General features: G+C 39.1%; 2 protein-coding genes across 4 annotated transcripts in view; one reads left to right on the plus strand and one right to left on the minus strand.

Annotated features, from left to right (window-relative positions):
- gramd1bb (GRAM domain containing 1Bb) overlaps positions 1-26,679 on the minus strand; it is a 118,107-nt gene extending 91,428 nt beyond the window's left edge. For 2 of the 3 annotated variants that reach the window (XM_086261232.1, XM_086261231.1), the window contains exon 1: positions 26,359-26,678. The gene's annotated coding sequence lies outside the window, so the exon portion shown is untranslated. Of the gene's footprint in view, positions 1-26,358 lie in introns of all 3 variants that reach the window. The other variant, XM_086261229.1, reaches the window with a different exon arrangement.
- Positions 7,144-8,013, plus strand: LOC147314354 (uncharacterized). Its single transcript, XM_086260377.1, has one exon. The coding sequence runs from the start codon at positions 7,186-7,188 to the stop codon at positions 8,011-8,013; it is 828 nt and encodes a 275-aa protein (XP_086116503.1). The 5' UTR covers positions 7,144-7,185.
- Positions 26,680-27,384: the final 705 nt, after the last annotated feature.

Here is a 27,384-nt window from a genome sequence, read left to right on the forward strand (position 1 = left end):
AGAAGAGAGATCACTTTCACTTTGGTATGTTTTAACTGATGTCTATTTGCTTGACTTGCTTGCCCTCAGAGAACACCAGTGATTCAAGGTAGAGACAGCTACTAAGCATATCACTTACAGGCATTTAGCAGTATTACAGCAACAATTTACAGCCAAATGATAACTAACTTAGTTCAGTAAGTTCCCTAAAACAAAGTCTGTCATGTCGCTCTTCCTGCAGTCTTTATTTCTGCTGCTTCCTTGCCTAAACCACACAGTAGTATCATAAACCCATCTTACGCAGATTATTTCCTGCTGTGCGCTAAACATAAGAAAGGACAGCTGTGGATAGCAACATGACTCTCCCAAAGCTGACCAAAATTCACGTTTTGAATGACAAAGGAACAAAATCCATTACAGTCTGTCTGAGGTAATTTTGAGAAAATTGTAACAGTTTCTAAAAAAACTAAATGTTTTAGCGGTTTTACTTCACAAGTGCTATATATGCAGTGTACTACAAATAAGTAGGTTTTTGGAAGGATACCAATTTTTGTGCTACACTTTGATACCTGACTCCCACAGCTAGGAGCTGAAGGTTTAAAGTGACCAGAAACAATCGTTTTTGTTAGAGTTTGTTTAAGAAATCAGTCTGAACTGTTCCTTTGGGAGACTTAGTTTTACAGATTTTATCCAACACACACACACACACACACACACACACACACACACACACACACACACACACTCTGAGTGAAAAATATTCTGCTGTGCACACTGAGCTTTAGGCCCCCTGAAGACTTTTTTTAAACACATGCTGTGGTGATGCGCACATGCGGCACAGCAGACATGTCCTCTCAAACAGCTGGACAATCATGGTCACATTATAAAACATACCAAATAAGGATCTATATCCTTTAAGTCACCACCACATGATATTCAATGCTCACATAAGAATTGTTTTCCTCTCAAAGACCTCAGTGTAGCACCAACCACTCACTGTTGTAATATTAATGTTATATGCAACTTCTACGTGAACACTGGACTTCACACGATCCCTCTCAAAGGGTAGCCGCAGATCACCAAAAGAATGAAGAAACAGTATTAATTACTTCACTCGGACCAACTTACTTTATATAAAATAAATGACTAACACCATAGCACTCCGTGGCAAATGATTGTAACCAAAATAAGCACACAAACTACATTTCCAGCTACTGGCTAAAATGCTTTAGTTTAAAAAAGAAAAAGAAAAAAAAGATCGCAAGGACACAAAAAGGTGAACTAGGAAGACACCCGGTCTTTACTGAACCTTACAAAATCCAACTTTGGACAGCTCTAGAAAAGATTATGTGGTCAGTGAAAAAGGTGAAAGAACAAATAGGGTAGTCTGTCCTTACTGATGAGCAAATCAGTGAGAACTGAAAAATGGAAATGAAGGGAGAGTGTACAAAGCTTTGTTATAGCTTCTTGTTTCCTATACACATATAAATAAGGTCAGTTAAGTGATTTGTGGGTTTAATGCACGCGTAAAGACATTGCTGTAAGTACACAGTAAGACCAAGGTGAGAGTTGAGGTTTATAATTGAAGTGTGAGGCGAACTTAATAACAAGGCAATCTCTTTATGAAACACGATAAAAATGGCTAAAAACGTAAGAATGGTCATATTTTACTTCTATACATCTGGCAACAAAAAGTTTACAATTTGGATGGCAAGATGGAGTCTGAGATGATGCGAGCCGGGGATCGAACCCGCATCCCTGCTCTGTGGCTATAACTAATATTATTACAGTTAAAAAGTACTGGGTGGCCTATTTCTCTTCACTGGATTCGTTGGATGCGACAACATCCAGTTTTATAACTTTCTCACAAACAGCCTCTGTCTCCGAGAGCGAGTGGCAAACTGGACAGGAACAGCAAGTGTATTATTGTGATGATCATGATTAGACTCGTTGTCTTCTCACAGCCATGTGGGAAATATAGTCTGCATTCATTCCGAATTACGGCGCGTCGTCCCTGCGGGGTAATCAGCGATCTGTTTACTCGGTTTATTCAATAAAAACTCGACAGAAGTTGTAAATTATTGACGCGCGTTGTTTCTTATTCCGCTTGTTAGACCTCTCAATGATCCTCGAAGCAGGTAACGATACAGCCAACCTCGACAATCCACCGACAACAGAAAGTGTGACATGTTTCATCAAGGTCTGACTTTACCTTTTGTGATTCTCCGTCGCCGACTTCCACAAACTTATCCGTGCACTCGGCTGTCAGACACACACGCAGCCAGGCTGAGAGGATAACTTCACAGACGATCCTCCATGCTTACAGGTAAAACAAATCCGGTGACGTCTCCTGCTTTGCTGGCACAGCCGAACAACAAACTCAAATCAATGCATCTCGGAGGCGGAGATCCGTTACTTCACGGATGAGAGCCGCAGAGAGCACACCACTGAGCGGTGACCTATCAGTGTCTGGCCAAACACCATCAATGACCTCCCTCCTTTTAACCTCTTAGTGGCAATCTACGTTTCTCCGTCTACATCTGCATGCTTCTATGTAACGTTATTTTGGGCTGTAACGTTCATGCATATGGAGAATATTCAGGAGATCCTCTAAATAACCGAAGCAGGTTATTATTTCTGTTATTCAGTCAGGACAAATTGTTTCATCTGCAATGTGCACATGTAAAACTACTGAAAACAGCTGTAGCCCAGCAAAGTTTTAGTCTTTTATTAATTTAGAGGTTTTAATTGGCTTATGAGACACAACAATGCTGAAAAAATAATGCAAATGTGGCTCCATCGTCTTTAATATGACACACACAGATCATCACTGGCACAAACGACCAGTTTTTGGTTGTCACATAACTTTAAAACAATTAACATGTTTTATTAAGTAGTATTTATATCCTACCTAAAAGTTCTAACCTTTGTTGTGTCATCACAGGCCATTCATCCTATAAAGTAATCCAACAGGTATCCTGTTGCTCAAAAAGCATTCAGAGGCAGAACATCGAGCAACATCCAAAGTCCATGTTCGCTTTACCTGTTCATTTTCACGTGAAACAGAAGCACAATAGAAGAAGATTACAGTCAACTCGTTATGTCTCGTATCATGAGGTCTGACCTTCTCTGCCTCCTTGGGAACAAAAGATTAAAGGTTACGGACAAACAATGTGGGCAGTCCGTCTGCCAGCGTCTGCTCAAACGGTGTGTGTTTACTGTATGCATTTGTGCGTTTCCACACATTCCACAGAAAGAGTGTGACTTTTTTCTGTGGCCTCGTGCATGCAAAAGACTATTTGTTTCTGTCTGGCAGAAACAATTTGCTTCTTGGATTCTGTGGACAGCCGAAACAATGTTTCTATTGATTAGAGAGTGACAGAGGAAGAAAGAGAGAGAGAAAAAGACAGGCAGTTCAACAGATGAGACAGAGACAAATCTACTGTAACTATCTGATTACAGTCGACACCATTCACTGTCAAAAGGGCAAAAAGCTTCTGGGAAAGCTGACTGGAAACACTCAGATCTGTCAGTTTGCTAAGTGGGCTGCAAATGGCCTTTCTATCACGGTGATACTGTGTACAGATTTATAATATATTTGCACTAATATTTTTGTATTTCCCAAAGACTTATTCAAATTTCTGTAGATTCTACCTTTTTGTTTTTTAATTTAATCATTTCTCTGCAATTTCTTTCCATGGAAAAACACAGATCTTTTAATCCCATCTTGCCTAGAAAAATAAGGGGAGTAAAATCAGCCATGTGTGATGTTATGTATGCAACATCTACTTGCATGAAGCTCAGTCTAATGCCTCGAGCCAGAGAAGTATGGCAGGAAATTAGTCTCACAGGTGAAAATCACCTAATGAAATTAAGACAGCAAAGTAAATCAAATACTTGACTTAAGGGTGATTTATTAGGGCAGGGATAGCTCAGTAGGTAGAGTGGTGGCCCCTGATTGCAAGGTCGGGGGTTCGGTTCCCCTGAACAGCCACCCTGAGGTACCCCTAAGCAAGGTACCGTCTCTACACACTGCTCCCCGGGCGCCCAATGGCTGCCCACTGCTTCAATGAGTGAATGGGTTAAATGCAGAGAGGAATTTCCCCACAGGGATCAATAAAGTACACTTACTTTCTTTCTTAACTGCAGCAAATTTACACTAAACTGGAAAAAAATTGAATGTTTATTGAAGCGTCCGACAATAAAAACAAACAAACTAGATATTAATTTGCATATATGAATTTTAATTTGTATCATATCTGCTACATCTGGCATTTTCACTGGAAAAAAATCAATCACACTGATGATGTTGAAGTTTAATAAACTCACAAAAACAGTTTGTATCAAATATGATACAATAGGCATTAACGGGTTAAAAGAGGGCATTACATTTAGTCCACTGTGCATTGCAGTCACTCACTTAGACACACTGTTTGTGTCTAAGTGACTGAATCCATGATAGAAAGGTGCACTACTGTGTTTGTTAGGTTGAGGCCTAAAATAGCTACAGTTTGATAAGACTCCAATTACACTGTGAAAGTGTGCTGCTACATTCAGGCAGAGCTCGGTAGGAAATCACTGTCGGTGCTGTTGTACTGTGCAATCACTGAGATTAATTCATGTGGCACACTCTGACCGCCATTCATTCATACATAAAATTCTGCCTTAGTTATCCATTAATACACCTGTACTGAGTGGCTGCGGTGCCTTTTGCATACAAATACTGGACAAATAAGTCCATTTTAGTGTAAAAATAATTCCTGAATTAATTTACAAATTTACAATTTTATCTGATTAGCCGTCTGTGTTTTGTAATAGATGCATTACACGACACTTTCAAAATCTCCCCAAATTATACACATTATCCATACTATCCATAGTATTATCCATATGATGTAGAGTGCACTACTCCCTTCTCACAATTATGAATTATGAATGCAAAGTGTCACAGACTGTTGCTACATATAGTGATACCGATCATGATTTTATTCCCATTTTAGAGGAAAAGGATGGTCGAGGGAGCTGTAGCACCTGCCTCACTGATGTATCGCAAGGTATGGCTTCAAAACTTTAACACTGTTATTTTGTCTTCTGTCCATGTATTGAGTCTATTCAAGATGACCTGATGACTTTGACATACCCTTTAATGTCACAACTCACTGCTTTGCTGGGTAGAAATTTGTCACTTCCTTTCAACTTTATCTCTTCATCTCTTCTCCTCTTGCTATACCCGCTTATCTGATTAATGTTTTATCATTTTTGTTGCCTTGGATGTCAGCTAGTTTAACTAAATTTCTAGTGTGGTGAGCAGTGTGATTTTATATATACATTAGATGTAGTAAATTAATGTGTATAATGATACTGGACCACCATGCGGCACTGGATAATTCTGTTTGTTTATGTGTGAAAAGAAAGAATGCAAAAGAAAAACCCTGAGCAGGAGAAAGTAAGAAAAACTCTGCAGACCTTACAATCATGGTATAGTAAGTACACTGTAAAACAACTAGCAATTGTTGATCTCAGTAAACATTTTCAGATTTATTCAGAAATAAAAACATCATCTTATAGTTGAACTAATAGGTTTTTTCAAAGCTGTATAGCAACGATTTCTGAGTTACACAGAAGACTACTACAAAAGCAGACTGCCAAAGCCACAGATAACACTTCAATTGTTGGGGCACAGTTCAAACAAAAAAACAAAAGGTTTTAATGACAGGCCTGATCATTGGTTCATGGTTGCATCATGAATTGCATGATACGATGATCGCATCATCTTATGAATAATCTGTAAAGATCATAACATTCATTTTACTCAATAACAGCTCCAGGTATGCATCTAGTTAAGAGAAGATGAACTGTGACGTGATGTTGCAATCATTTCAGCAAGCTAACAGCCGCTGTGAACTGACAAGTTCAATCTTTAAAACTTTAGGCTTTTAAGTGACACTTTAAGTGACAATTACATATATTTTAATCAAATTTCAAAATAGGAAATTTAGTAGGAGTTGAAATATACTCAAAATTTCATTCAACAGTATAATATAACACACCTATGTTTAAATAGCATTCCTTAAACGCAACTATAGCAACATGAATAACCTAGTTTTGCCCACGTAAAGTGATAGAGCTTTCATTATACAGTGGTTAATTATAAGTGCTTTTCTACTCTACTTGAGCTCTCAGAGTGCTTTGTACAACTTGTCTCATTCACCTGTCACACACATTGATACAAGCACATTATTTCCATACATGCTCTCCATCAAGCATTCACACACACATTCAAACTCTGATGGATGCACTGGGGAGCAACTTGATGTTCAGTATCTTGCTTGAAGATACTTTGACATGAAGACTGGAACAGCAGCCAGGAACTGAACCATCATCATCAGCTATTTTTGAGTTTTCTGGGCTCCCCTTTTTTCATGCAGTATACAGTATGCTCTAGAATGATATCTTTCACTCACTATTTGGCAGATCCAGAAGAATGTTATTTTTTCCTCCCGCCCCCTCAAAAAAAAAAGAAAACAAAAAACAGCTGATTCATGAAAAGACTCCCCTGCATTTGTTTGTACAAGATATGAGGTAATGAACATACAGAACAAGTGTGGGGAAGAGACAATTTGGCTTAGTTTCCATGGCAACAATGGGAAGATGAATGACTGATCACTGCTATAATTAATAACGTTAACATCAGATTATTAAAGTTTGCTCACTAATTTGATTTCCTTGACAAATAGTTTTAAATTATCTGTATTTCAATAAATAACTTTAGCAGGATGTTTTTGCTGACGACATCCTTAATGCACTGTTTACTTCTTCATGTCAGAGGAGGTTTTGCTTTCCCTCTTGAGTACAAGTACATACGCACGCAAAACTACAAAACTACACATACACACAAATGAATGATAATCAAATTCCAGAAAGTAATTATGACTGGTATGATTTTGCAGTCAGGAAATCATATGCTTGCTGCCACTTCAGAGTGTGTGTGAATTACACCCAGAGCTTCTAAAGATGAACGTGAAAATCTGCCAAACCTTGCATACCTCTTTAATGTCAGTCTGTGGTTTAAGGTTTATCAATAATCCATGTCATTCATATCTATGGACATTCATTTGCAAATAAAGACAGATAACTGAAAATTTGTGGACCTGTGCTGGGGTCCACCAAGGGTCAGCTCTGTCACCCCTCCTCTTCATTCTATGTATGGATACCATCACGGCCAACCTCCAGTTACCTCATCCATGGTCTCTCCTCTTTGCCGATGATATTTTCCTTGCCAGCAAAGACAGAGAAGAGACCCAAACGACGACGCAACTCTGGAAGACCCGGCTCGATGAATATGGCATGCGGCTTAATACGAAAAAGACCGAATACCTGGAAGGAGGCCCCCAAACTGATGGCACCATCATAATTGACCACGAAGAGTTGAAGAAGACAGAAGAGTTCCGCTACTTGGGCTCAGTCATCAGCTACGATGGAAATATAACCTCCGATGTCCGAGCACGAATAAATGCAGCCTGGTTAAAATGGCGACAGGTCACTGGTGTCTTTTGCGACAGAAGAATGCCAGATCGACTCAAGGGAAAAATCTACAAAGCAGTGGTCCGCCCAGTAGCCCTGTATGGTTCTGCATGTTGGCCTGCATTGACCACACATGAACAGGCCCTAAACACCATGGAGATGCGCGTGCTCCGATGGAGCCTGGAAATTACAAGACGGGACCGTGTTACAAACAAAGACATACGGAAACGACTAGGTGTAGCCCCAATTAAGGAAAAGATGCTCCAGTCCTGCCTGAGGTGGTATGGACACGTGATTCGAAGCGATGAGAACTCTGTAGCAAAAATGGCAATGATGATTGACCCAGAAGGATGCTGGCCTCGAGGCAGACCGAAGAAACGGTGGATGGACAAAATAAAGAAGGACATTAAGACTATCAACGCATCACCTGAGGACGCCTTGGACAGAACCAAATGGAGAAACCTTTGCCGAAGAGCGGACCCTGCACCAGCGGGAACAACGCCAGGATAAAGAAGAAAACAAGTGCAAAAGAATCATCTTTCAATTTTTAGGTTTTACACATCAGGATGCACACACACAAAAACAGTCTGCTCCAACAACACATGATATATTACACCACAATATTTTTATTTAACAACAATTCATCTAAAATGCAACCCAAACAGCTTGCCATGAACTTTCTGACAAAAAGTCTAAATGCAGTGTTTCCATAATTTGCATCTCGTCACTAAGTCTTTATGGAGCACGAGTGAATATGTGAGTTTCTAACGCACACAAATTGCTTCAACTAATCAAACTCATCCGACCGGGCAAACTCTAATTTCAAACATCCTGTTGTGGTGTCACAACATTGCCAAAGAAAAGAGATAAGTATTGCCTAAAAAAAAAAACAGATCCTCATCTCTTTCTGTTTTTTCATTTCCTTACACAGCACATTGCAGACCATAAATCCACAAGATTACAGCAAAACGTCATTTGGATGTTATGGCATGCCACGGTTATATATGAACAAGCTGTGACTCTCTGGGTAACAGAATAAATTAGATTACTAAGTTTTTTTTTGGTTTGGTTTTCCTGACAGAGCCAATGTGTCTTCATGCTGGTTTCACTGTGCCTCTATAACAGTAGACTTTAGCATACTGGACTTTAAATCAGTTTAAGTACGACAACACAATGAAGCACCTCAGAGAGCGACGCTGCTTATTGTTCTGTGGTGCTGACACTCGATTGGCTTTTTCAAATTTCAGCTCTTCAGTCGCTTTGGAAGAGCTTTTGGCAGATTGGCTCCAGTTCTTTTCATCGACTGAATATGCTAAAACCTTTTTGATTTTTTTTTTTTTTTGATTTTTAGTGACAGAATGTTCGGCTGAGCTGTTGCTTCTACAACACTCTAAAAATATTCATCGATAGGAGCGCAGATCTCACATGTGAATGCTCAATATGTCCCTTTGGCTGTGTAGTTGTGCATTTTGTGGTTTTAGAGCAAAATGCAGAATTTATATGTAGACTCTATTTAAAAATTAGTTGTAAATGTAGCAGTGTTTACCTTTGCCTTTAACAATAATGCTGAAGACACTCATTCTGAGAAATCTTTGAACCTAATGCATTTTAGATGGGAAAGAATCAAAGAACAACTCACTGAATAAAACCGTTCATAGTGAGAGCTGCAGAGAGGATCATTGGTGTCTCTCTCCCCTCCCTCTAGGACATTTACAGCACCCGTCTCACTAAAAAAGCCCTTTGCATAGCGGCTGATCCCACGCACCCAATGCAAAGCTTCTTCAAGCTGCTGCCGTCGGGGAGGAGACTGCGGAGTCTCCAGGCCAGGACCAGCAGGCTGAAGGACAGCTTCATCCATCAGGCTGTCAGGAAGCTTAACTCCCTCCCGATTCTGCCCCCTCTCCCCTCTCTCCTCCACGGTCTCACTGAACTCTGTCACACACACACAAACACACACACTCTCTGACTCACTCACTGGCCTGCACCAGTTACCAGTCACTTTGTGGAGCATTGGACTGCCATTACCTCATAAGACTTTGTTGTTACACTTTCTCTTACCGTACATTACTAAATCTCCATTTGCACTATTTGCCTATTTGCACTACTCTGCCTGGTTTACACTCAATGTCACTTACCCATTATATTGTATATTGTATAGCTTTCTTGTTATATGTAAAATTGTATTTATTTAAATTTTTACTTTTTAATTATTTTACTTGCATTTTTAATCACTTTTATATTTAAATATATTTAAATGTTCATTTGCTATTTATCTAGGGATTGAGAGTAACGCAATTTCTATTCTCTGTATGTCCTGTACATGTGGCAGAATCGACAAATAAAGTTGACTTTGACTTTGACTATAAAGTCAGCTGGTAGGCAGAAGTTAGAGCTATTTCTGTTATCAGACAGATTGACTGTCTGATATATATGTATGTATATATATATATATATATACATATACATATATATACACATACATATATATACATATATATACACACATATATATATATATATATATATATATGTGTGTGTATATATGTGTATATATATGTATATATATATATATATATATATATATTTATATATTTATTAGGGGTGCAACGATATTCGTATCGATATTGAACCGTTCGATACAGTGCTTTCGGTTCGGTACGCATATGTATCGAACAATACAAAATTTGTAATTTATCTTATCAACTTTCCTTCTGACGATGCTGTCTGTGTTGAGCGCTCAGTGAATCTGCATTTGACTACTCCGCCTAGGGTCGACAGTGCAGCCTAGGCGGAGTAGTCGAACGCAGATTCACTGAGCGCTCAACACAGACAGCATCGTCAGAAGGAAGAGCGCAGGGCAAGCTAGCGAGACAGAAGTTAAGCTCTCCTTACAACATGGACCTCCCCCACCCTCATTCAGATCTGGCGTTTGGAATTATTTTGGTTTTCATGTGACGTATGACCCTGAAGGTAAGTGAGTCATGGACTAAAGTAATACAGTATGTTGGATGTGCCATGCAATGCTCAATTACATGGGTGGGAACTAGTGTGTTAGCGCAGTTAGCTCGTTAACGTGTTGGCCGTCTAGCCCCATGCACGGGGCGATCGGCGGTAGCTCGTTAACGGAGATTTGCCGTGTTGTGGCGTTAAGGTCATTTCAACGAGATTAACCTGAAAGCACTAGTGGGAACACAATGAATATGACTGCACATTTACGCCGACATCATCCTAGTGCAAAGACAAGTGGAAGCAGACAAAAAAAAGCAAGCATGCTACTAACTTTAGCCGAGTCATTTAGACAGCTGTTTAATATGTTGCTGAGAATATAGCCCAGAAGAAGCGGATAGTATAGCTTTTATTTTGGAAAGAGACATTTCTCTGTAATAAACTCTCTTTTCCAAAGATGAGTGATTCCTCAATCAGATACAGGGCTTGCAATATCGCTAGCCCGACGTCCGGAGCTAGCGATTTTTTTCAGTCGGGCTACCAAAATCTATCTCTTCCCTGCCCGTCGGGCTATTGTAGGAAGGAAAAATATATGTCAATGCTTTTGCATTCTTTCGGAAATGTAGCTGGGTAATTATGTCATTGGCATCGGTGAGCCACTGTCAATATGTGACATATTGAAGTCGCGTTTGAATTTGCGCTTGTTTTTTTGCTTTCACTTTGCAATCGCGGAACTGTGTATAGAGAGCGACAGCACTGATCTGTGAGTGATGATAATTTGCGCACCAATTCCTCTGACATCGTCTTATTAATCGTTAGCTTACTATGCAAACATGACAAGTGAAATCTCCCGCAGCTTAAACATGTGAGAGGTTGATCGCGCAGAGAATCGCTGAGCTTATGTGAGTGCGTGTGTAAAAGCAGCAGGATTTATATTTGACTACGATGACCTGGATGACTGAGAACCTTCACAGACAGATATATATTTTAGTTCTGCTGAGCCAAATAAGACAGGTCAGGGTGAAGAAGTGACAGCCAAAGAAAAGCTTACCACAAAACGGAGAAGTTATGACAAATCAGACTATAAGGCAAAAAGAAAGTGCAGCTTTATGGTTTCATGGACAAAATAATTTCTGTGGCTGCGATATGACGAGCTAAATAACCAGGGCTGCACATAAGTGGTCCGCAGGTGCGCATTCGCTGTCAAAATAAAAAACACGCACAAGGGTTAGGGTTAAATTTAAAAACTGTACTTTTGAGTTAAAATATATATTTATAATTTTAATAAATGACAAATTAAAAAGGCATGAACATTTTTTTGTATCGAAAAAATATCGAACCGTGACACCAAAGTATCGAACCGAACCGAACCGTGAATTTTGTGTATCGTTGCACCCCTAATATATATATATATATATTTGGATTTAATAATCCAAAGATCAGTCGGTCTGACACATTGAATAACGGACAAATAGATGGTGTTATTGCACTACCAATCTCTATGTTGCTTTAGACTTGCCCATCAATGTTGCGGATATATTTAAGAACATGACAGATATGAAAATGTCATCACTGCAGCATTAACATTTTGTAGTAGGTTTGAGAGGAGGAAACTGGACTCCTCAGTCCAGTAGATATGCAAAAAAAGCTCCTCAGATGAGAAGCGAAACATCTTCAAGGAACTAAAGAAGTCTAGTTTCCTTCACTCAAACTACTAGGATCACCATGAATTGGATGACTGAAACCCTTCACCAGCTATTAAGGAAACATTAAGTAACTTTTTGTATCATGTTGTGTATCGCTGCTGGACGTCCCCCACTTATTCCAAAAGAACTTATCCAGCGAAAAAACTAAAGCTATGAAGTATATCAGAGAACAGCATTTACTTCAAATTGCTTAAAATTTAGGATCTCAGTCTTCAAATTCGTAGCTTCAGATTTTATGTGAAAACAGCCTTTTTGTGTCCATGTCTTAAAATATGTGGAATAAAAGTAAGCTTACTCTAGTTCCTTATGTCTATAGGAGGATGCTGATGATGTCTGTGTTGAGGCTTTGGCTGAGGAGGTGATGAAGATTTACGTGCTGGAGAACCAAGATGGGTCACTCAAACCTTGTGATGTAGGGATCGTTATTGAGGGCATAACTGTTCTCGGTAATCTCGGGATCTCAGCAGAGCCTGTTGCTATCTGTTGGGACTAGTCTATGCTGTGGATCTGAAATAAACCAACAATCTCAAATATTGCTTCGAGGTACTTCAAGAAGTGTTCCTGGAGCTGGATCCCGCAAACCTTTCAGCCAAGGTTCAGAGACTGAAGAATCACCTTGTGCATTGTAGATGACTACATTTCAGAAAATGGGACTTTTTGAATGGATATCCATCAAAAGGTTAATGCATTGCCTTGATGTGATGTGATTTCCATTATAGAGAAAGCATTTTTGGAATAACAAAATCTCAAATATGTCAAAAAAGCAAAGGGAATTGTTCTAAAAAATAACCATAACCTGAAAGATGTTTTTCATACAGGCCAGTAGCCTGAGGGAGGGTCTAAGCTTGTTCTTGTGTTATCACAGTTCTTGTGTAATTTACTAGGAGATGGAACATAAACCATGAGCCTTTTTCATTATTTTGAGTGCTGCCAGCATTGCTGCAGAGGTTGGAGGCGTGGAGGGTCAGCCTGTCAGTGCTCAGACCACACGCCACACACTACATCAAATGGCTATCGTCCCAGAAGAACTTCTCTGAAGATAATGCACAAGAAAGCCCACAAACAGTTTGCTGTAGACAAGCAGACTAAGGCCCTGGATTACCTGTGGTCTGATGAGACCAAGACAAACCTATTTGGGGTTTGTGGCGGCATCCAAGTGAGGAGTACAAGTGTGTCTTGCCTACAGTCAAGCATGGTGGTGGGATGTCATTGTTTTGGGCTGCATGACTGCTGCTGGTACCTGAGAGCTACAGTTAAAGGAGGTAACCATGAATGCCAACATGTACTGTGACATACTCAAGCAGAGCATGGTCCCAACCCTTCAGAAACAGGGTCATAGGACAGTATTCCAACATGATAACAACCCCAAACACACCCCCAAAAAGACCAGTGCCTTGCTAAATAAACTGAGTGTAAAAGTACTTGACTGCCCAAGCATGTCTCCACACTTCAACCATATTGAGTTACTGAACTCAATTGAGTTATTTTGAGGTGACGGCAAATTTACTCTGTTATACAAGCTGTACACTGACTACATTACATTGTATCAAAGTGTCATATCTTCAGTGTTGTCCCATGAAAAGATATAACAAAATATTTATGTAGTCCCTTTTGTGAGATACTGTAAATGCAGGACTCGAAGGTAAATGAAAACTAACCTTTAACTAGTTTAAAAGCTCATGTACAAAAGTTGCAACATCCATACTCTTAACCAGAAGCATGAAGCACATGAGCGAATGAACACAGTAATGACAAACAGACACTCTGCCAAGGTCTGAACAGAGATCGAGGCTAAATATACAGGGAGTGCAGAATTATTAGGCAAGTTGTATTTTTGAGGAATAATTTTATTATTGAACAACAACCATGTTCTCAATGAACCCAAAAAATGCATTAATATCAAAGCTGAATGTTTTTGGAAGTAGTTTTTAGTTTGTTTTTAGTTTTAGCTATTTTAGGGGGATATCTGTGTGTGCAGGTGACTATTACTGTGCATAATTATTAGGCAACTTAACAAAAAACAAATATATACCCATTTCAATTATTTATTTTTACCAGTGAAACCAATATAACATCTCCACATTCACAAATATACATTTCTGACATTCAAAAACAAAACAAAAACATATCAGCGACCAATATAGCCACCTTTCTTTGCAAGGACACTCAAAAGCCTGCCATCCATGGATTCTGTCAGTGTTTTGATCTGTTCACCATCAACATTGCGTGCAGCAGCAACCACAGCCTCCCAGACACTGTACAGAGAGGTGTACTGTTTTCCTTCCTTGTAAATCTCACATTTGATGATGGACCACAGGTTCTCAATGGGGTTCAGATCAGGTGAACAAGGAGGCCATGTCATTAGTTTTTCTTCTTTTATACCCTTTCTTGCCAGCCACGCTGTGGAGTACTTGGACGCGTGTGATGGAGCATTGTCCTGCATGAAAATCGTGTTTTTCTTGAAGGATGCAGACTTCTTCCTGTACCACTGCTTGAAGAAGGTGTCTTCCAGAAACTGGCAGTGGGACTGGGAGTTGAGCTCGACTCCATCCTCAACCCAAAAAGGCCCCACAAGCTCATCTTTGATGATACCAGCCCAAACCAGTACTCCACCTCCACCTTGCTGGCGTCTGAGTCGGACTGGAGCTCTCTGCCCTTTACCAATCCAGCCACGGGCCCATCAAGACTCACTCTCATTTCATCAGTCCATAAAACCTTAGAAAAACCAGTCTTGAGATATTTCTTGGCCCAGTCTTGACGTTTCAGCTTGTGTGTCTTGTTCAGTGGTGGTCGTCTTTCAGCCTTTCTTACCTTGGCCATGTCTCTGAGTATTGCACACCTTGTGCTTTTGGGCACTCCAGTGATGTTGCAGCTCTGAAATATGGCCAAACTGGTGGCAAGTGGCATCTTGGCAGCTGCACGCTTGACTTTTCTCAGTTCATGGGCAGTTATTTTGCGCCTTGGTTTTTCCACACGCTTCTTGCGACCCTGTTGACTATTTTGAATGAAACGCTTGATTGTTCGATGATCACGCTTCAGAAGCTTTGCAATTTTGAGACTGCTGCATCCCTCTGCAAGATATCTCACTATTTTTGACTTTTCTGAGCCTGTCAAGTCCTTCTTTTGACCCATTTTGCCTAATAATTATGCACACCTGATATATGGTGTTGATGTCATTAGACCACACCCCTTCTCATTACAGAGATGCACATCACCTAATATGCTTAATTGGTAGTAGGCTTTGGAGCCTATACAGCTTGGAGTAAGACAACATGCATGAAGAGGATGATGTGGACAAAATACTCATTTGCCTAATAATTCAGCACTGCCTGTATACATGAGGTAATTAGAGGGAGTGGAAACACCTGGGGAACTAGACACAGCAGAAACCAGTCAAGATGATGAGACAGGGGAAGAAAAACTTGAGGTAAGTGAAATGAGACTGGGGGGAAGTAACTACATGGGGAAACACATGACAAAGATTGCAAGGCGCTGAGGAGGCAAGGAAAATCTGAAAACACAACACAAACATTTAATACTAATGAACCTCCAACTCTACAAAACATAACACGCCCTACAAAAGAAAAGAAAACTCTAAACAGAAGCTAAACCAGTAAATATTAACTAAAACACTAAAACTCAAAATGATAAAATCAAAGGCGGTGACATCGTCTTTTTGCTTCTATCAGCTTACAGGCCCATGCAATGACGTTGCCTCCACCATGTCTGACAGATAATGCGACATGCTTCAGATCGCGAGCTGTTTTCTTTTCCTGTTATTTTATACAAGTTAATCATGGTTTCATCTGTCCACAGACCTTTTTCATAACTCTGCAGGCTTTTTTAAATCGCTGCAGTTCCTGAACAAAAATGCTTGTAAACCCCCTTAAATTAACACTATGTGTCTGCATTTAAATCACCTGAAGTGCAGATTCTCTACTGTTTGATTTAAAATCCATTGTGGTGTTGGCTTATTAAAAAAATGCCAAAGAAACAACACAATATTTAAAATAAAGAAAAATCTTCAGAAATATAAAGGCCAAGAAAACAAAGCCTGAAATTACACCTATTTTTTTTTATACTTGATATAAAATTGAATTATAAAGTCTTATTTCTCGGAGCTAGACGGATTAAGAACTCACCTTTCAGTCTTCAACACTCTGACTTAGAGGGCTAATATTATGTGCTGCTGAACTGAAATGTGGGTTGTTTTCTTTGCTTCATTTCCGTCGAGTTAAAAAAACATTTAACTATTCAAGCTGTTGTTACTCACCCTGTTTATTCAAATGTTCTTGAGCATGCACTAGCCAATCAAATCATATTAGGCATATATATTAACTATCAAATGTGATGTTGCAACTAAGTTTTTTTAGATACAAGGTGCACAGTGTGAAATGCAATAAACTTATAAGACTTTGAAAATATCACAGTCTGTCGGTGTCTTAAGGCTTGGAGAGTTGTTGGTAATTTAGCTTTGGATATGTAGATGCAAACTGAGGATATAAGGTTGCTGTGCATATACTGTTAATAATATACAGAAAGGGAGTGATGCATAGGTTTTACAAGGCAATAAACTCAGCAACATGAAAGTACTAAGAATGTTTGATTACTTTGTGAGAACTTCATCAAAAAGGTCTCAAAGTGATGTTGCCCAGCTTGACATTTTCTAATATAAACGCTCATCATTTTCTACATCTGACATTTTTTCCATAATGTCCTTCGTAAACGTAAATCTCTCGCTATGCAGGTCCAGATGAAACTTGCTTCAAATGAGACCTTTGATAATAATAATATAAAAGAGGAATGTGTTTTCTGGATTTTTGGTTGATATTTTGTCTCTTGATGAAGAGGAAATTAGCATAAAATTAAGAAAAGATTCTTATTTTCCTTTTAAGTGAGCAAGCTTACAAATTATGTTAGAAACTACAAGAGAAGAAGCTGGTATAAATTACAAAACTTATATAAAAAGCTAATTTTTAAATACATTTTGACATTAGACGGTGAAACTTTTTGTCTTTGTTGGCACACACTTCCTAAACTAAACTCGAGAAAACAGAAGTTGAATTGCTATATTTAATCACACTGGGGTCTGACATCTATCCAGAGGCTATTATTTATGAGCAAGCGCGTGCCGTCTACCTTGATTTTTAAGTGCAGAGAAAAAGCTGTGACATGTGATTAAGGAGCAACTGCCAGGCGAGAATAGCCATCTGGAAACAGCTACAAGTAGGTAATTAGTCCTGAAAAAAACACACACCCTTCCAGCTGCAGAAGAAGAAAATACATTGAATATATTTAGCTCCTCTGAGGACCACAGAGATGCTGCTCATTAGCAGTTAATGGAAAAATGTTTTACTTTTCGACAGCAGTCAGGTTTCTTTGAATCAATATGCCCAATGCAACCCTTCTGTGGCCACTAAAATTACCTACACATGATATTGAATTGTAAGACAACACACAGTGAATCAGTTCATTGTATTCTCTTTCTGTTTCTATGACTATATAGATAGAAAACAATGGGATGAAGTTTAAAAGCATCTTTTACCATGAGACAACAAATGGCATGGTTTCTTATTCCAGAAACTTGGGAATCCATGCAATTTGTTATGCAGATTTCACTACTCAGAAATGATTACCTTCCAAATATCCATTGAGACCAGCTGCAATCTTTTCACAATAGGATTCCAATAGCTTGGAAAATCAGTACTGTGCTGGCAGTCTATGATCTATAGTGCACATTAAAAAGAGAAGAGTGATCTTAAGAGAAAAGAGAAGTTTAATAAAAACCGCAGCAACAGCTGCCAATTCATGCTAACTATCCCCTAAAAACGGTTAAAATCAAGCGACATCATTAAACACAGACCCACAGTTTAAATGCGGAGCTCTATTTTTTGGTCTTTGAAAGTGGCACAAAAATCTGTGTTTTTAATACAAATCACTCATCCCACATAGGCGGAAAAGGCAACTGTGAAGCTTATTGTTTGCTGCTCAATGGAGAGCCAAGGCTCTAGCCTGTGTAGAATAATAGGGGTTTTAATAGATTCAAAAAGTGCAAAGCTTATCAGTGACAAGTATTAAAATGCCCACAGAAACCAGTCTTGCAGCTTAATCCACAACACAGCACACATTCAAAGTTTCCTTTGTATTGCATCAAAAAGCCCTCTCTCTCACTGATATACAAAAATTTCAAGCTTACTCCACGTTAAGTTTGTCTTTCATCTTTCTGACCTGTCATACTTAAAGTAATACATGAAAAAATATTGTTAAATGGATAGCTATGTTGGATCACTTTCAGTCTCTGTGACTAATATGATGGAGTATCAGTTTTTAAAGAAGTCACAGTCAAAAATTATAAAGAGGCATTCTTTAAATCTAAAGAAAAAGAAAACCTCCCTAGTGAGGTTTCTACACAAAGCCTTCTACTACATGGGCACGCCAAATAAAAGCCTGCTGAACTGACTTAATTTGTTCACACACATTTGTCAGCAAAATAAGTGCCCCATGAGACAGAATGAAAATGAAGTGATTGCGTCCCTTTGATCTCATATGGTTACGCATATGAGCACACAGTACGTATCTAAACCTATCCAAAGGCCATATGGAAGTAGCCTACCATCTCCAGACAAATGCACAAGTATGAATTAGGGTGGAGTTCAGTTTTGATTTTCAAGTGGCATTACCAACGCGTGCACAACACCGTGCCTCTGTAATCAGTGTGTGACACAGCACTGAGCGATGGGAAAGAACACGGACTACAACGTGCAGTAATGTCAGTCATCTCGGTGGACTCCAGAGATAAGTGGAGAAACAGTTGTGACTGACCTGTCACTTGCAAGGGCGGCTAGAAGTCTGCCTCAATGAGAGGAGGGACGAGGCTCATTATGCTAGAACAAATGAAGCATGAGCTGTCAGAATCTGTCTGACTGCCAGGCTAATACGGACCATAGCAAACCAAAATTCCTGCCTACAGTGAAAGACATTTCATAATTTTACTGTGATTATCTTTTTCTTTTGAAATAATATTTATATGTAATATGGAATAGTGTCTCCCTTTGCTTTGGATGCATTTGACAGCTGCCATTCTGCATCAGTTTTACAGAAATCTGTCTCTGCAAGAACCCCAGTGTCACAGCTTTAAGCTACTATAGTAGTATAACAGTGCTAAAGCATGAAAAACATGACATATAAAAGCATGTAGTGATATGAAGTGCAATACATGGTAAAAGGTTATAGAATTTGTTACTGTTTTGATACAACATATAAAATCTCTGATAAACTACGTGAAATACTGGTTCTGTTGTTTTCAGTGCTGTTTCTGGAAATCCTTACCCTCTGTTGTATTTCCCAGCTATCAACTATATGTTCTGGTGACTGTTACTGACAGAAACAAATTCTCCCATTTCATAGCTCATACGAAATGAATTAATAAATCACAAAGCCTCCTATGGCTCAAAATATCTAAATCTGAGGTCTAATCTTTGACTCCAAGCTTTATTTTGACACATGAGTTGCCATGGCGTGCTTTTTTTTCAGCTTAAGAAAAAGTATCATTTATGATTATTTTTTCTCTCTACTCAGGTATCCTCCAAAACTCCAACACCTACATTTAGTCTCAGATGAGAGACGACCACATCACTTCCTTTCTTGCTACATTACACCAAATATCTGTTTGCTATAGAACTGATTCTAAACTTTTTATAAACACTTTTAAAACTTTGAATGGCTTTCCACTTACCTACATCACAGATTTACTTTACTTGTGAACTGGGCTGCTGCCTACATTCCTCAATTACCTTTCTAATTGCACCCTTAGTCCCCCCCATTCCCTGCAGCTGTGGGACTCTTTAGTGCTAACTTAGTTTAGCAAACTCAAATCACTCCTCGTAACTTTCTTTCACAGGAAGACTCTTTCTTTCTTTCTTTCTTTCTTTCTTTCTTTCTTTCTTTCTTTCTTTCTTTCTTTCTTTCTTTCTTTCTTTCTTTCTTTCTTTCTTTGTACAGTAAAGTGATTGCTCATCTTCTTTTATATTCCTCCTTACATCTGTTTTTAATTTTACTGGTTATTATTTTATTCACACAGTTCTTTTCTTTACGTTTCAAGCACTAGTTTTATTATTTTATTGTTTGTTTGTTTTTGCTCTAACAGTGTTGAACTCTATTTTATGCTCTATTTTTATGGTTTTACTGTGTGTTATACAAATATTGTTGCAAATACAAAAACAGTCACTGAAAGGCCACCTTCATTTGATATCCAAATGCTCACATTTCACTGAACTTGCATTGAAATACATGAAATAGTCAAAAACTGAGAAATGTAAGTACACAGATATGCAATCCCTGGTAAGTTCCAGACTCTCGTTACATGTCCTTTTCATTTAAGGGTTTATTAATGGAGTCATATGAAAGTAAAAATGCAATAAAGATCAATAAGACAGAGACTTTGTGACAGATATTACATTCTTAAAAATAGCGTAAAATGAATAAGAGCTTAGGTTTTATTGTATTGCTCATGGATATGTGAAGCATGCTGTAGGAGTTTTAGACACACTCATTACATTTGCTCAGCAGCCAAGTGGACCACAGTTGGATAGTTTGAGCTGTGTCACAGTGTTGGAGCCAACACTGTCATTACTGAGGACCATCTCGTTAAAATGGACAGCTGTGTGTATGAGGCCTGCTTGTAATCTTGTAGATACCTGGTGGGCTCTACATATAAGCTCCTATAAGTCCCGTCTGACATGTTTGAGCTGCATACTGAATATTCTCCATGTGTTTTCTTTTCTGCTGTCAAAGATCCTACACACAGATCCTCTCACTTGCATCTTTAAATACTTACTAAAGCCTGGCTGTGGAATAATGCAACACTGATGTAAAGTCTATTATGTTAATTGAGGAGAATTTCTTGATAACAGTTGCCCTCTCCTTGCTTTGTTTTATTGGTCACGAAAAACACGTTTCTCTGTAATCAAATGAAAAATGGTTTAGAAGACGGAAAGCAATAAAAAACAGGTATAGTGAAAAGTAATAAACAGTTATTCTTACAAAGCTTCCTCGGAGGACACAGTTCAGCGAAATAGCCAAATGAGCAGGATACAACCACAGACACAAGGACTAAGGGTCATTAAATATCACCCAAGACAAGGAACACAGTGACAGACTGACATCAAACAAAAAGAAGCAGAAAACAGGAGACAATTTTTAAGACAAGCTGTAACAGGAAAGGTTGCTGTCAGTGGCAATCTTGAGGGACTGGATACAGATGAAGCACAGAAAAGAGGAAAACTGCAGTGCAGGGCCTACACAAGGCACTGAGTGCACAATGCTCACAATATTTATGATGATTAGTGAGCAACTTTTTTTAATGGCTTAATATATTCCAAATCTGATTGACCAAAGCCACTAGCAATTTTAATGATCCCCCAACGCAAACTAAATATTAAACACTGTTAAAGCTTCTAAAAGAGGGTGTCATCCAACAGTGTTGGAGGCTGGTCTAACTGGAAAACAGAGGATAGCAGGGGTTAGGCGCTCAAGGGGAGAACACACTTAAAAGCTAATGTTTTATGATGTTTCCAACCAGTTTCCCCTTTGTCAGTTTTTTTACATTTATCTTTAAAAATGCTGAGGTCGCTAATTGATTCATTTTGTTGCCAGTTTCAGTAACTGCAATTATATTTTTTTCAGCTCTTTCAAGGGCAAACCCTTAAATGCTTCTACAAAATTTACACTCATCCCTTCAGTAGTTATTTTATGCAGACGCATGAATATTGCCCTCATGGTGGTACTGGAGGTCAAATCAGGGAACGAATAAAATCATTAGGATTAATTATCTCTTTCTCCTGAGTCTCTAGACCTAATCTCCTTCCTCCTCTTTTCACATCACCATTCTCATCATCGAGTGTTGAAATTTGGCACATCCCACAGATTTTGTGTAACAACAGGCCTGCCATTAATTATGCTAATTCTGCTTTTGGGGCTGTAAAGCTAAATCTGCCTGGGCAGCTTTTAGCACGATAAATATCCACTCCATTATAGCTGACATGCTATGGTTTAGACCGCTCTATTGTGTGTGCAATAAATGTCTACAGATTATCTAGTAAGCAGGAAAGGATGTCATTTAGTATTACAGCAAATAGTTCAATGCACAGAAAACACAGACAGTCATTTGTGAAAGGTGATTGTGACGCTGATGTGCAATCTAAATGTTTAAAGAAACCTGCAAATTTCTGTAGTTAAATGGTCTCCAGGACAGGACAGGAAATAACTGCTGCTTGCAGCATACAAAAATAAAAATGTTTTCCTCATGTAAGCGTCATGATGACAGTTGCTAATTATTGCATGTGCTGTGCCCACCCCCTGGTTTTTGTTTTTGTCTCATCTTCCCTCTGGTGTGACATACAAGCAGTTAGTTTTGCTTGCAAGTTGGCTGCTAATTTCCCTGAGGTAAAGCAAGTTGCTTCCTTGCATTAGCTAAACACTTATTCAGTTTTATCATTTCAGCTTTGTTGGATAAAAAACAATGAGATTAGACAGTGAGAACTGAACTAATATGGAGCGTAATAATATCCGGGACGCTCATAACCAAAAGTGAACTGTAATTGTGGGAAAATGAAAACAGGAACAAGACAATCATTTAGCATTCATTTCACATATTAATGTTTAAATATGATGCATAAGTACAGCTTAATATTGCAGTAAAGATTCTTCAGTATCAACTGATCTGATCTGTCCTCTCTCACTAGGAAAAAGGAAAGTTCTGTCGTTGCTCTGATCTAGCTCAAAGGAACAAAATCTATAGTTTGATTTCCACTGAACTCATTTCACTCTATTATGTTGCCACAAGAAAAAAAACTAATGTCACCTGCACAGAAAAAAGCAGGTGACATTCTGTCAACAAACAGGAACCACATATACATATAACTGATGCTACACTTGTAATGAATCAAAAATGTGAACTGAACGATTTCTGCAAATCAGAATTGATTCACTATGTGAAAGTAACTAGGAAAAAACATGTCTCGATGAATTGTGAAACAGAAGTAGCATGTGTGAAATAAATCTTCATTAAAGGAAGTCAATAAGTAATTCAATATGTTGAAGGAGTAGGTACTAATTAAACACCGGACGATATATACTCAGCGTGTCTCCCAAGATGTTAAGTCCGTCAGGCTTACAATAACACCTGCTAATACCAGTAAAACATGCCAACTATGCAAGCGCTCTGTCAGAGCAGGTGATTAGTTGAAGAATGCAAACCAAGAGTTCAGACGTTACAGTTTGAAATGAGACCAACAAAGAATGCTGGATTTGATCATTTTGACACCTGGCATTATGTGCCAGGTGCCTTTAAAGACTTTAAAGTTAAACACCAGTACGTATGTAATATGTAACCACAAAGTGTCAAACCACAGAATTCAATTTAGACTTATAAACAATCATGCTGGAAAGCATCATGCAAAATTAAGAACGTGGATGCTGTCCAGATGGCACTGGGAGTCAAAACAATGAAATGCTGCTGCTCACAGAACGGTGGCAGGGAGTAAGGACTAAAAGAGATAACAAGCAGAAACCAGGATAAAGATGTGGTTATTTCTTCCACGGAACACATAAAAACCACTCAGACTCAGAACAAGACCTGACTACAGCTCATAGTGCTGCTGTACTATGACAAAATAAAGTGCAATACAGTAGTTACAGTAATAACTGCAGTTGCTTATAGTTAGCACTGCTGTCTCAAAGCAAGAGGGGTCTTGGGTTCAAACCCAGGTTTGGTCCGTTTGAGTAGCGTCTGCAGGTTTTTCTTCTGCCGGTGGAAAAAGAAGCCCAGGTAATAATACCTTGTCAGCCCTGGACACACATTTCCAGTGTTTTAGAAAACAAATACACCTTCTAGTGTTTATTGTTAATGACTAAATATAATTAAAATATAACACCTGCATTGGCACATGTATTATTATAGCATTATGGGCTCAGCAGGACATAGTCTGCAAGACAAAAAACACTCAATCCAGAGCAAAAGGTCAAATTCAAAGCGTAACCATGAACCTCTGCTTTTCATCTGACCACATACCGTGCTTTCATAAAGTAACTGGTTTTCATTGCAGTGACTACAGTTCCCCTGCTTTGTGATGTTTGTCGGACAGACGGGAAGCCGATGTGTTTTTAATCTAGAGCTAATAGTGTGAGTTTCAATATGGGCACTAGAGAGCACGAGAGTGACTCTGGGAATCCAATGGGAAGCAATCCAACATCAATCTTCATTCTGAGACAGTCAGTGAATGCTAAAAATAAACACATTAAGCTGACATTGACAAAATGCCACAGTTTGAACTATGAACCTGGAGGTGCCTCCTATACAAAGAGGAAAGCACATAATGTTGAGACCAAGCACAGAAATCTGATGGTCAACTGTTTGGGTGACAGAGCGATAATATACTGTGGCAACTAATAGAGATGAGAGGGGAGGATAAGCAAAATCACAGAAGTTCCAAGTTACAGCTTTGTACAGTCCTACAGGTGAGGTAATTAACTGGAATCTAACATCTGGTTTGCCATGTCTGCTAAATATTTAATTAGCTGAAAGTATAGTATTTCAAGTGGGTAAGCATGCAGAGGGTCTTGGTGCTGTTTGAGTTTGCTGGGGCTATTCTTATCTGTGTATATCAGTGAACACAACTATGATAAAGGCTAGCACCGGGTGCAGTACTTGTGAACGGTCTATATTGGTGGTAAAATTCTGCTCACTAAAAATGGATGAAAATTGATTAAGTTGATACTTTAATTTTTTTTATTTTTTTTTACGGTCAAGATTTGGTCCTCAGTTTAATTTTTGTCGAATCAGCTGTGATTACAAATACATAAAATGTGAGTTTCTTTCTCATTTCTACCTCTTCATATATTTTTGTTGACTGTCTTCACATTCCAGCAAATACTTATGCGGTGTGCAAGTTTATCCTGCTATTAATTACTATCAGCAATTTATCAGCATCTGCTCTGAACACTAACACTGTGATGACATCAGGTACAAGACAGGAGACAGTGTTTGCGTGCATGTACAGTCTGTCTGGTTGTGTTTGTGCATTTGTGACAGCAAGGACAGGTGAAAGTGAACGTGAGTGAGTTATTACACAGACCAAGCTCGCGTATTCAGCCATTGTTTCTGATGCAAACTTCCCCACATTGAAAAATCGCAGATTTTCAATAGATATTACAAGACTGTCATCTATTTTTCTAAGGAAATTAAACAATACATTCCCAACGGTGTTAGCTGCTTGAGAGAAGCTAGCACATTGTGTAGAGAGTATTGGTTTATAAGAAAGGCTGGCAACTGGCCAGCAACTAAGTAAGTGAGTTTGGTGTTAATCCTGAGTCGCAGGGATTTCTAATTACAGGAGAAAAATGTGAATAAGATCAAAACGTACAATCTTCAAATGTACTATAGAAACTGCTCTTTGGTGAGTGGCACAGAATGCATATGAACATTTATTGCATGGCTGAATATCTTTTTTTGCAGTGAATAAATTAATACACTGTGTTTGTATAGCTTTTGTTGTACTCTACGACACATTTATCAGGTGTGTTTTGTTGTCCCTACAATCAAAAGCACACAGATAACGAAACTCTCTCAGGTTCGTATCACAGTTAGTGCTAAACCTTGCAAATAATAGTGTCTATAATCTGAAACACAACACCTGCTTCTGTTGCAGTGTGTGCCATCATGATTTATAAGTCTGCACAGAAGAACAGCAGCATCAGTTTAATCTATAAAGGGTAGCTGGTTGAATGGTTGAAAAAGTCCAGGTGGTTGCAGAGTCAGGAGAAAAGGTGCTGGCACCAGGTCACAGCCCGTCTGCCGTCAACAAACTCGCTCTGGACCTCAGCTTAATCTTAATCTAATATATACAAGTCAGCTAGAGAGAAAGGAAAAAAAACTAATTAAAAGCTCCACTATTTGAACCTTGTGAAATAACTTCACTCTGATAAGGTGCTGATGTGGTGGTGATTGAGCCACAGTACTTCCTGTCCTCACATTCCCTTTGGCACTGCCCATGAACTAACATTTCAGGCACACTTGCATGCACATTTTCATTTTGCACATTCATTCAAACACATTCAAAGCAAACAGTGCAGCTGAACACAAGTACGAGCATGCAGCTTTAGCAAAAAAAAAGAAAAGAAAGAAAGAAAAAAAGAGCTGACATACGTTGCCTCAGTGAGTGATGTGAGGACTCATTCCTGGGTGAGAGTCAGAGATCAGTCTGCCAGAGCCATCTGTCAAGCAGGCTGGGTACAAAGGAAGTAGGAGCAAGTGTCCCTCTCCCTCCTTCCTGTGCGTCTCTCTTGCTTCACAACAAAGTCCCGTGTTGCGTTGGAGAAGAGAGCAGCACTCCACGAGCCGGGGAATCCTCTGTCAGACTAAAGCCAATTTAAAGCAGTTTAAATCCCAGATGAGAAGATGGAGCGATGCACCTCCCTCTTCTTCAGGAACGACGACTTGCTACCGCACAGCTCAAAACCCCCTCTCTCGGTTTCTTCGGTCTCCTTCTCCGCTCTCTTTCTCTCCCCTTCCTGATCCTGCTCCACTTGTACGTTCGCTTGCTCTCTCTCACTCTGGCATGCATTTTTATCCTGTGGCTCAAGCCCCCACAGGCACGCATACACACACACTGCACTCTCCACACAAACATATGCAAATAACAGAGATAAACAAACACACCAAGAAAAAAGAAAAACTCCTGTCAGCTTCTTTAGAGTATTTGTCTTCAATGTAACTGGTTACTTCCTGCTGTTATGCAATCGAACGCGTGCTCCTGTGTTTTATTCGTGCTATCGACATGTTCTGAAACATAGCACAATATGAAGATAAACAGGGGCTCCTTGGACTATGAAAAATACAAGGTTGGCGTGTTTGCTGAATTAAATGGGATTATACTCAAGCTTTGATTTGTGGGTGAGAAAAGCTCACATGTTCAACTACGGGCAACGTGTGTGAAGGGATCTAGACTGAACCGAGCATGTTTTTTCCTAAATTAAAAAACTAATATGAAGTGAATGTGGACGAATGAACTTGGAAAAGCTGTTTTCCCACCATCACATAAAAAAGAGCTAAACTGTATGCGTGTCCCTGTTCACATAAACCTATCGTAAGCCTGATTCGATGCTCTCTAGAGATGTTCTATTTTGAGCGTTCAGTCGTAACGCACAACAGAAGAAAGAGGACAGCAAAGCG

The sequence above is a fragment of the Aulonocara sp. 'chitande type north' Nkhata Bay genome, linkage group LG14 (assembly GCF_057382095.1).
Source record: "Aulonocara sp. 'chitande type north' Nkhata Bay isolate Kocher_YH1m ecotype deep benthic linkage group LG14, A_spYH_male_GT1.1, whole genome shotgun sequence".
Classification (NCBI taxonomy): domain Eukaryota; kingdom Metazoa; phylum Chordata; class Actinopteri; order Cichliformes; family Cichlidae; genus Aulonocara; species Aulonocara sp. 'chitande type north' Nkhata Bay.

Coding starts and splice junctions, on each gene's coding strand:
- LOC147314354 (XM_086260377.1), top strand. CDS start 7,186: ATGGATACCATCACGGCCAACCTCCAGTTACCTCATCCATGGTCTCTC.